Source organism: Prionailurus bengalensis, chromosome E1 (assembly GCF_016509475.1).
Source record: "Prionailurus bengalensis isolate Pbe53 chromosome E1, Fcat_Pben_1.1_paternal_pri, whole genome shotgun sequence".
Classification (NCBI taxonomy): Eukaryota; Metazoa; Chordata; class Mammalia; order Carnivora; family Felidae; genus Prionailurus; species Prionailurus bengalensis.
In genome coordinates this window covers 41919129-41929827 of record NC_057347.1, presented here as the reverse complement: position 1 = coordinate 41929827, position 10699 = coordinate 41919129, and the positions used below count along the sequence as shown (strand labels likewise).

Below are 10699 nucleotides of genomic sequence, written 5' to 3'. Positions count from 1 at the left end.
GGAGGCCAAAGGAGAAGCCAGGAGGCCAGTTGGAAGCCTGCTGCAGTCAAACCAACAAAAGATGGTAGTTTGGGCTAGAGCAGGAGCATTGGAGCTAGAGAGAATACACTGATTTAAGATGTCCCATATATCCACATCAGATTTTATTCCTCTCAGGGGACAGAGGGAAAGCCAGACTTGTCTACAAGTGACCTAGCCAAGGGAACACCTTACTCTGAAATTAAACAAAAGTAGAGATTGTGTGTGTGTGTGTGTGTGTGTGTGTGTGTGTGTGTGTGTGTGTTGCACCCTACTGTGAGCTAGTACCCACACTGCCACATGTACACATCAGAACAACCCTGAGGTAGATCTCCTTTCCATTTGAGAGATGGGTCTTGGAAAGTGTAGGTGATATACTCAAAGTCACAGAGTTGGGAGTTAGGATTGAGCCCAGGTCTAGCATCAGTCAAAGACTAGTTCGCTTCATTACGTCAAGTTATTGCCCATGGTTCTGATAAGGAACCTTCCTCTAGTCTAGTTTTCAATTTTGCAGCCACACAAGGGATCCTTTAGTCTCCATGAGCGGCGATTAAGGCCGAACTCCCAGTTGGAACACCTCCTTCGGTCCGGAACTAGAAAGCGAGAGCGTTGTTTCCCGTCGGAGGGGAAAGATGCTGCCCCCTCGCCCTCCTCCGCTCCTCGGGACCCGGAAGCTGCGTGTCGCATCCCGGCGCCGGCCTCCCCGTCGGGAGTGACGCCGCAGCGGACTGCCCTTCTCCAAGATGGCGTCGAAGATGGGTTCGCGACGGTGGATGCTGCAGCTGATCATGCAGCTGGGTTCGGTGTTGCTCACACGCTGCCCCTTCTGGGGCTGCTTCAGCCAGCTCATGCTGTACGCTGAAAGGGCCGAGGCGCGCCGGTGAGCGGGCCCACGCGGCCGCCGAACGCGGTGGGGGGCGGTACGGCCCGCCCCAGGAACGGGGGTGCGGTGAGGTGGGGAAGAAGTTGGGACCCTTGGGCTGGGGAGGGATTGGGACCTTAGACTTGTTAAGGCCTCTGGTCTGGGGCAAGGTGGGCATCGGGCGTAGTGCCGGGGTCCTGGCCGTGAGAAGGGTCTCCGGTTTCGGGGAGCTTGGAGCTTGTGGGAACTCAAGGGGTCGCAAGGCTCTTCTCCCGCTTCATCCTGTCCCCGTTGCTTCTTTTCCTCTCCGGCTCGCAGGAAGCCCGACATCCCAGTGCCCTACTTGTACTTCGACTTGGGGGCGGCCGTACTGTGCGCCAGCTTCATGTCCTTTGGAGTGAAGCGGCGTTGGTTCGCGCTGGGGGCCGCACTCCAGCTGGCCATTAGCACCTACGCCGCCTACATCGGGGGCTACGTCCACTACGGGGACTGGCTGAAGGTGAGCACCTCGGCCTAAGGGGAGATGGGGATAGGGAGCCAGAGGCCAGTGCCCCAGGGGCAGTTGGGTAATGCATGGTGCCAGCTAGGTGCACAGTGTGAAGCCTGGGAAGGCAGAACCCCCGGGCTTGTGGACATTATTACAGACTGGAAGAATGAAAGGAACTTAGGGACCACACAGGACTGCCTTTCAGAGTGTGAAAACCGAGGTGGGAAGATGAGAAACAGATTTTCCCAGGGTCACATCACACATAGCATTGCAGGTGAGACCAGAACCCAGGTCACCTAGTTCCCAGAAGCCTTTAAAGCATTAGTTTAGTAATTTCAGACTATAGGGCAAAAGGGACCTTGGAGAGTAACCGGTTGCAACCATCTGATTTTTATGAAATTTAATTAATCTTCGTGCAGCATTTAAACCTTAAAACACCAGAATGCAGCCTTGGAGATAAGCCTGGACAAAGGCACTACCCACCCTCAAGGAATGCACTGTCAATCCAGTAGAGGAGGCAGAAGTGTGAACAGGATAGTGAGACCAATGGTTTTCTTAATGGCACAGACTCTGTACTATAGAGGAGAAGGAACATTGGGATTCGAGTCTGCACACCTGCGAGTAGAGATGGATGGGGCAACACTTGGCATCTGGATTCTGCCACTTTCTGTAGGACCTTGGCCAATTTTATGAACCCTGCCAGGCCTCAGTTTCCACTGTGATTAAAAGAGTTATCCTTGTCTGCTGCACCTGCCCACCACACTTGGAATTGGTAAAAGGGTTTATCAGATGCAATGGGGTGTATAGAGATGGGCAGTTCAGTGCTCTGGACAGCCGGGAGAAATGTGGTGGCTGCAGTTTCTGACTGGGTCCCCTCACCTCGGCCTAGGTCCGTATGTACTCGCGGACGGTTGCTATCATCGGCGGCTTTCTCGTGCTGGCCAGCGGCGCTGGGGAGCTGTACCGCCGGAAGCCCCGCAGCCGCTCCCTCCAGTCCACCGGCCAGGTGTTCCTGGGGATCTACCTCATCTGCGTGGTAGGTTGGGGGACTGCTGGCTGGAAGCGCTTGCCTGGGCGTGAGGTTTGAGCCCATGCCTGGCAGAGCCCAGGGACGTGGGCATGTAGTTCCCGATGGTCTGCCTCCTGGGAATTGCCTCAGTCAGCTTCTGGGCCTCGGGCTTCCAGGGCCTGAGACCTGGCTGAGAGTCCCTTCTTCCAACATCATTGCACTGGGGAGAGAAGACATTGGCTTGACCTGTCAGTCCCAAGCCCGAGAGTCAGGAGAATGAGATGGACCGGTCCTCTTGTGGATTCAGCCCCCAGAGGCCTGGGAGAGGGGGCCAAGGAGAGGTTTGGTGGGGTCCAGGCCCCAGATGGGGCTCTGCCACTCAGAGTTGATGGAGGTTGGCTAGGGTAGCCAGTTATGGTACTAGTGGAGGACCTAGGGGTGGGCCAGTGTGGATGGGGACCTGGACAGGCTCCGGGTCGCTTGGCCCCATCTCAGTTACTGGGCACCATATTCCAGACGCAGCGCTGTGTATTCAGAGGTGAGAGCCCCAGTCTGGCTGTGGAGACACACTTCCGTCCTTGTGAGCGGCGCCCCCCCCCCCCCCCCCCAGGGTGAGGAGAGACAGGCCCTAACCTCGTGAGCTCCCGAGACTGTGAGGGAGACGCAGGTCCTACTTTTCAGAGAGCCCCAAGTCCGAGATGGGAGCCAGAAGCCCAGCTTGCAGAGGCTGACTTTCAGGTGCCATCTCAGGGGCAGCGCTCCCCAGACAAGCTCCCCCGCCCGTTGGAGAGACTTAGCAGATGTGTGTCCCTAGGCCTACTCACTGCAGCACAGCAAGGAGGACCGGCTGGCGTATCTGAACCATCTCCCGGGAGGGGAGCTGATGATCCAGCTGTTCTTTGTGCTCTACGGCGTCCTGGCGCTGGCCTTCCTGTCGGGCTACTACGTGACGCTGGCCGCCCAGATCCTGGCTGTCCTGCTACCCCCAGTCATGCTGCTCATTGACGGCAACGTTGCCTACTGGCACAACACACGGCGCGTTGAGTTCTGGAACCAGATGAAGCTCCTTGGAGAGAGCGTGGGCATCTTTGGGGCCGCTGTCATCCTGGCCACTGATGGCTGAGTTGCACGACAAGAGGCTGAGACGGGTGCGGGGAGCCACTGAGGGCCACCCTGCCTTCCTCCTTGCTGGCCCAGTTGTTTCTTTATGCTTTCCGCTCTGTTGGTTTGGTTCTTTGCTATGTGTGTATGTGTCGGTAAGACTCAGGTCTCTTCCCCAGTGCCTGGGCTCAGCCCTTGGGGGTGGGAACCCTGAGGATGATGCCTTACGGGGTTGTTTTTTCCTGTTCGTTAGGAGGAGAGCTGAGGCCGACTGCTCCCTGGGTCTGCTGTCCCAGAGAAGGGAGTAAGGCAGGGCTCGGGTGGGGGTACTGAGAGTGGGAGACAGAGGAAGAAGACTGCTCACGAACCGGAAGTGAGCAGATGTGAAAAATTCCTTTTCGAACCTGGCAAGAGCAGCTGGGCTCTACAGTGCTTTTTTGGAGACTGAGAGTGCATATGTGTGTGTTGATGTGTGGATCGGGCCGGGAGATGCTGAGGGGTGGGGCACCACAGGAGTCACGTGAGTTCTCAGGGTATGCCAGGGGCAGAATCCGCACTAGCTGTTGCCCCACCTTGAAAGCAGAGCAGGCCCCAGTCTGGGGTGTGCAGGGGTAGGGCGGGCATCGGCCAACTTCCTGCCTCCTGCCTTCTGTTTCCAGCCGTATGGTTGGCCTGGTTGGGGTGAGTGCCCTCCCAAACACCAGACCACACAGTCCTCCAAAAATAAACATTTTATATAGATGTTTGGCTTTGCTTCTCCGCTCTCCCCACAGGGCACTTTGCCATTGGCTGGGATTGATCTTGGGTTTCTTGAAAGACCACATCTGGTTAAGCCCCACTTTAGTCCTCCCGTGATCTCTGCCCTGTTCTGAGAGTTCCCACAATCCTTGGCTGTCTGGTCAAGACCCTCCCTGTGGTCTGCTTTTGACCCATACCCTCGGTCCCTGTGTTGTAGGTTGTCTTGTCCTCCCCTTTTCGGTCCTCCTGCTTTCTTTTGAAGAATTCTTGGAGGGCAACGAGAGGGGGAGAGCTAATGTTAAGGTTCCCCTATGAGGGTTTGACATCTTACAGATGAGGAAATGGAAGCTCCAAGAAGGCAAGCAGCTTGCCTCCAACCGCAGAGCTGGATTCTAGGTCAGGCCTGTCTGATGCCTGTCCCTGCACAGCCGTGCCCCCCACGCCACCCCTCTCCCGAGGGAAGTCAGAGGCTGCTCTGGGGGTTTGGTTCTGTCGTGGCCCCTGCTGTGCCGTGGTGGTCTTTCCCCTACTTGTCCATGCACTTCCTGATTGAAAGTAGCCTGGCGGCCAGCCTGGGGCCTGGTGCATCGTGGGGGCCAAAAATGCGGAATGAAACCTCTGACTTTGGGCTCCGGGAGGCTGAGGTGTTCCCCTCCCACAGATGCAGACAGCCTCCAGTGGGGCCTAGGGGAAAACATGCAAGTCTGCGCTTGGCTCAGAGCCTGGCTTGGAGAGACAGCTGCGGCTGCTGTCGGTCTGGTCTGTGGGGTGGAGGACGCTTCCTAACTCCAGAGTAAGGGAGCCCCTCGGGGGGCTGCTGACACCCAGCTGAGGGAGACGGTGGCAGCATTGATCTTGGGGGCACTCCGTCTCATTGAGCTCTCCTCTTCCCCCTGGGAGTCCCCTGGTTCCCCGGCCCTCGGGATCTTGCTCTCAGAGGGTCACTGCTCATTTCTTTTCAAGTGTGTTTTACTTCACTCTCAAGACAAGTGTTTGTGTTTTAATTGAGGCCTCCTGGAAAGTTGTAAGACCCAAAAGAATTAAAATAAGTGGTGGCATATCAAGCAAATGAGGGTAATATTGTGGGCAAGGGAGCCTCAAGACAGCACAGCGGCCAGAAGACTGGCCCACCTATAAGATTAGCCCTGAGTGGAGCCCTGGAAGGCAAGCCCCCCACTCCCCCCCCCCCCCCAAGATCTCTAGACTGAAAATTGAAGGCTGTCTGGTTCTAGCTTTGGAGCCAGTTGGGGGGGGGGGTGTCTTGGGCACACCCTTCTTCCTGTGCTTGTCCCCACTTGGGTGCCCCCCTCTGGGCAGAGTAGAGTAGGGGCTGCTTCCTCCTCTGCAGATCCTTAGCCAACAAGCCTGGTCCAGCCTGCGGCTGCCTGGGGTCACCTCCAGCAGGCATGGCTTTTGGTTCACCCTGGTTATCCCAGGGCCTGCGGGGCTGGTGGTGAGGGTCAGCTGCCTGGGTCAGAAGCCGGCTTGCAGAAGGAGTCGGGCAGCCCCTTGGCATGGTTGACCAGCTCATAAGAGTCCCGGATGTCAGCCAGGCCAAACCAGAAGAAGATCCACTGCTTGTTGGAGAAGCTGCCATCACTGTGTTTGAAGTACCTGATTGCGGGGGTGGGGTGGGGGTGGGTGGGAGGAAGGATCTTTTAGGGCAAGGCCAGTGCTCACTACTCACTGGTTATTTTGAGGACCTACTACATGCTAGACACCCTGCTATTATCTGAGCCTGAGGGCGGGGCTCTATCCCAGGATCATGACCTGAGCCAAAACCAAGAGTCAGACGCTCAACCCTCAACTGACTGAGCCCCCCAGGGTGGGTTCTTGTTCACCTCTTGGTGCCCACAGACCCCGCTGAAGGGATAGTTGCAGAAGGAAAAAGAGAGAGGAGAAAATGCTCCGCTGGAGATGCAGTGGGCCTGGGGTCAGAGCTTGGCAACTGGACCTAGAATGAAGCCTGGAGGGTCAGGATTTCTCAAGACTCCGGGAGAGTCGGGGAGTGTCTTCAAGGAATCCACTGCAGCGGGGCAGAGCGGGGTTAAGTGTGCTCTGCTCGAGGGGGAAACCTCAGGCTCCGTGTGTGGTCTGCTCCCTTGGGGAATGTCGGGCCTCACAGAATGGGGCCTTTTCCTTGGGGGAAGCCCGGCCTTCTGGGGCGTGGCTGTGGAGGGCGGGGGGGTGGGACGGCCCGGAGGCGGGAGGGGCGGGACCTACCAGGGATTGATGGGGTTGGTGACCCGGGAGCGCCAGAAAAGCGTCTGCAGGTCCCGCCGCAGGCACTCCCACAACATCTGCCCGGAGCCTTGGCCCTGGCGGCTGGAGCTCACCACAAACTTGTCTAGATAGGGGGTGCCCCCCAGTACGGGCTCCGTGGTCAGAATGGCGGCCGCGTTGTACCTGGCGCAGCAGGGGAGAGGCAGGCTGGGACCTCCCTTCGGCCCCAAGCTGCCCAGCTCTGTCCCTCGCCCTCTGGGGCTCAAAGGCTCACCCCTCAGAGACGTAGACAGAGTGCAGCCGCGGGCGCAACGAGGCCAAGTAGTCGTCCCGGAGCTTCTTGCCGAAGCTGGCGTTGACCAGGTTCACTAGGCGGCCCTGGTCCAGGCTGTCCAGGCTGCGCACTCGCAGCATCCGCTCAGCGTTCTTGAACAGGGTCCCAGACCCTGGGGGTGGGATGGAAGAGGAGGTGTTAGTTTTGCCCAAGAGCCAGGTCCCATCCGCTCTTGAATTTGCGCGTCCTGGCGGGGGTTCCAGGTAGGACAGGGGCTCGTGGGACAGTGACCCTCTTTGGAAGACCTCCACAGTGAAATGCGTTCTGCGGACTGCATAGATACGTCGGTGATTTTCACACTGGGAGATGCTTTTCCCTGGCAGTTTGCCCCTCAACGTCCGTCCATCGCCTGTGGTCCCACTTACTTCCCCTAGACCCGCCTACCTCGCGGAAACCCTGTCTCCAGCCCCTGGTCTCCCCACCCCTCCTCCAGTTCCCGCCCCAGGTTCCTAGCCTGGTCCGTCCCACTTGGCGCCGTGTCTATCCACCCTGCCCACCTGCTCCGCGCTCACCTCCCCCAGGTGCAGCCAGAGCGGAGAGCTTGTGGGGTGGCGGCCCCCTGCGGCTTCCTGACTGGCAGAAAGCCACCTCCCCTGCTCACTCCTGGGACCCAGCCCCCCTTCCCTCCCTCCCCCCTCCCAGGCGAGGCCCTCACCCTTGTTGCTGAAGAGCTCGGTGAGTAGTGTGCTGGCGGCGGTGATGACGGCAGAGGAGTGGTGCGGCAGGCGGCTGAGCACGTCCACGATGAGCCGCATCTGCTGCCGTTCTTTGGTGCTCACCCACTCAGCGTTGGTCACCAGGTCCAGATCGGCGGGCAGGTTCACATTACTCAGGACCTGCGTCCGGGGCCAGGGGGTGAGCCTCTGGCCCGTAGCCGGCCACGACTGTGCTCCTGCCCCACAGACCCTTCCTCACTGACCCCTTTACCCTCCCTTCCTCTCGGAGTCCTAGGCCGGGGAGGGCTCAGGTTTGAGCACCACTCCACTCCCGACCCACCCGGCTGGAGAATGACTCTGGGGCCCGTCTGGGAGGCGGGCAGGGAGCACGAGAGTGGTTCGGCCAGGCCCAGAATCTCGAGAATGGGGCCGGTAAAGAGGGGACACACCTTTTGACTGCTGTCGCGCAGGCCGCCTGTGGTATTGAGGAAGATGATTTTGGTGGGCTGGAGCGCCTTGGCTAGAGCCGCGGTCACCTCCAGCGAGTCGAGGAGCACGGAGCGCCGTGCGGTCGTCTCCCCGATGGGGCACAGGATGGGGATGCTGCCCGATTCCAGGCACCACTGTAGCAGGTCGGTCTCCACCGAAACGATGCCGCCATAGCTGTGGGCCAGACGTGGTGCTCAAGAAGGCTCCCACCAGGCCTGCCGGGCTGGCAGGGGCGGGCGGGCGGGGTAGCGAGATCTAAAGACGCCCGGCCGGGAAGACCCGCACTAACCTGGCATGTGGGGCTGGCTCAGCCGCGCTCAGCACCGACCCGCCACCAAAAAAAGGCACGGCAGTGGCAGCGTTGTGCCGCAGCTCATCCACCAGCACCTTGCAGTTCTGGGCAAGCTGTGCCTTGGCCTCCCAGAAGGAGAGGCAGCCAGAGGGCGCCGTGGGAGCCGGCAGCCCGAGGACGACTAGCGGCTTCATGTCCATGCGCTGCAGGAATGCCAGGGCGAAGGCCAGACTGGTTACCGCCCGCCGGCACTTGAGGACCTCCTCGTCCACCTGAGGAGGAGTGAGCGTTCAGGAGCGGCGACATTGGCCCCGACTCCTGCCGAACCTGCTCACTCCAGCAGCAGGGGCCCCGTGGTGCCCCTTCCCTGCCCAGGAGCAGTCAGGTCTCATTTCTGGCCAACGGCGAGCACCTGCTCCGCCCTTTGCCCCGTTGGGTCTTGCCATCCTCTTATCTCACACTGGTGTTCCTCCCTCTGTGCCTCCCTGCGACCTTGGACTCTAGGACTCCTTGGGGGGAGGGGTAACCCAGGCGGCTCCCGTCCAGGTTCCCCACTTGCCACCTGAACCCCTAACTGCGCCCGCGGCGAAGGGGAGTTCTCCAGCGCATCACACTTGGCGGATCAGGGGCCTCAGGCTCCTCACCCGGGCCCGGGCGTGAGACTGCTGGAGGAGCGCGCGGCCTCACTCAGTCCGCGGGGCACTTGTCCCGGCTGCGGGGCACTTGTCCCGGCTCCGTCGCACCCCTTCCCGCTTCCGCTGCGCAGAGTCTGCGGTCGGTCCCGCCCTGCCTGGTGATACGTTGCCGCACAACCCCGATCCCCTCGCTGTGACACGGCCGGCGCCGGGCTCCGCTCACCTCGATGACCGCGAAGGGCCTGTCCGCGGAGTGGTAGCAGGTCTGGAACTGCGTGAGCCAGTGGCGCGCCTCCCCGGGGCTGGCCCCGCACTGGTTCAGGAAGGCCTGGATGTCCCGCTGCACCAGCGAGCGGCCGGCCGCGCGCCCGGGGGGCTCGGGGGGCAGCGGGGGCGCGGGGGGCGGTGTCCACTCAGGCTCCTCCGCGGCAGGCGAGTGGGTGTCGTCCCCGGCCGCTTCTCGCGCGGGCTGGGCGGGCGCCCAGGCGGTGCTGAGCCGGCGGCCCGGGCTGGTGCCCCTGGCCGCCCGCCGTCGCGCGCTGCCACTCAGCCTCCGGGCGCCCCCGGTGCCTCGGGGACCGCGCAGCCTTCCGCCCACAGAGGTGGCTCGCAGGGCCCAGGCCACCCGCGCCGTCGCCATGACAACGAGAACGACTGGCCCCCCCACCCCCACCCCCCAACGAGTGCGCTTCTGTCCGCAGCTCCCGGCTCTGGGGGGCTCTTAACCTGCCACAAGGAGGGGCTGGACCAGCCGGGGCGGGGCGCAGACTGGGGGCGCAGAGTAGTCTCTGGGTGCCTTTGAAGAGGGTCAGGCCATGGGTCAGGGGGCGGGGCCAACAGAAACCCCCGCCCCCACGGGGGACGGAACCCACTAGTGCGGGTCACGAGGCAGAGATAAACCGTGGTGGGGCGTCTTTAATCTGTTGCCAAGGCCGGTTCCAGGAAGGGCTCGGGGGACCCTGAGTGGCTTCGGCAGTCTGCGGGGTTCTGGATGATTAAAGGGGAGTCCGATGAGGGCAGGAGGGGAGAACAAAGTGGCAGTTACCGTGGGACTGAGGAAGGAGACCTGAAGGAGAGGTGGGGAAGAGTGGAAGGAGAGTGGGGGAGTGCCAGCTCTCTGCTGGAGGTCGGGTGTGCCTCTGTCCTGTCCTCTGAGTTCAAAGAAGATCAGGAATTATGGGATTACCAGGGTATGCCAAGCTCCAGACGTTGGGTACCACTTTGAAGAATTTTGTCATATCCTCAGATCACCCCTTATTTTTTAAAATTAAAAAAAAAAACACGTTTATTTTTGAGAGAGAGAGCAGGGAAGGGGCAGAGAGAGGGGGGCAGAGGACCCGAAGTGCCCCCTCCCACCCAAAGTCCCAGGCTCAACCGACTCAGCCAGCCCTATTTTTTTTTTTTTTTTACCTTGTTTGAAACTAGCCCATGGGTTATATACCAGACCATAAGCACTGTGAAGCCACCTTCAGTGTTTCTCTTCCTCCTCTTATGACCACCAAAACCAGTGTTCAGATTTGATGGGAAAGGGAACCGGAGGGTAAATCATCCTTATTAGTAATACAGTTGTTTTTTTTTTTTATAAATTTTTTTTCAATGTTTATTTATTTTTGGGACAGAGAGAGACAGAGCATGAACGGGGGAGGGGCAGAGAGAGAGGGAGACACAGAATTGGAAACAGGCTCCAGGCTCTGAGCCATCAGCCCAGAGCCTGACGCGGGGCTCGAACTCACGGACCGCAAGATCGTGACCTGGCTGAAGTCGGACGCTTAACCGACTGCGCCACCCAGGCGCCCCAGTAATACAGTTTTTATCTATCTATCTATCTATCTATCTATCTATCTAAAAGTTTATT

The 10699-nt window shown here is 59.8% G+C and overlaps 2 protein-coding genes and 1 non-coding gene across 3 annotated transcripts; 1 reads left to right on the top strand and 2 right to left on the bottom strand.

The window, feature by feature from the left end:
• Positions 1-692: 692 nt before the first annotated feature.
• On the top strand, positions 693-4218 carry TMEM101 (transmembrane protein 101). Its single transcript, XM_043584662.1, has 4 exons — positions 693-898; positions 1199-1379; positions 2257-2403; positions 3191-4218. Exons 1-4 carry the CDS (start codon positions 762-764, stop codon positions 3497-3499), a joined length of 774 nt encoding a protein of 257 aa, XP_043440597.1. The 5' UTR covers positions 693-761; the 3' UTR covers positions 3500-4218.
• Positions 4194-9598, bottom strand: NAGS (N-acetylglutamate synthase). The gene is made up of 7 exons (XM_043584661.1): positions 9068-9598; positions 8207-8481; positions 7878-8091; positions 7428-7608; positions 6713-6884; positions 6439-6621; positions 4194-5829 (listed from the first exon to the last, which is right to left on the bottom strand). Exons 1-7 carry the CDS (start codon positions 9482-9484, stop codon positions 5676-5678), a joined length of 1596 nt encoding a protein of 531 aa, XP_043440596.1. The 5' UTR covers positions 9485-9598; the 3' UTR covers positions 4194-5675.
• Positions 9599-10253: 655 nt separating this feature from the next.
• On the bottom strand, positions 10254-10386 carry LOC122486230. Its single transcript, XR_006298079.1, has one exon. It is a non-coding gene; the product is annotated as a small nucleolar RNA SNORA61 (small nucleolar RNA).
• Between the last annotated feature and the right edge of the window lie 313 nt (positions 10387-10699).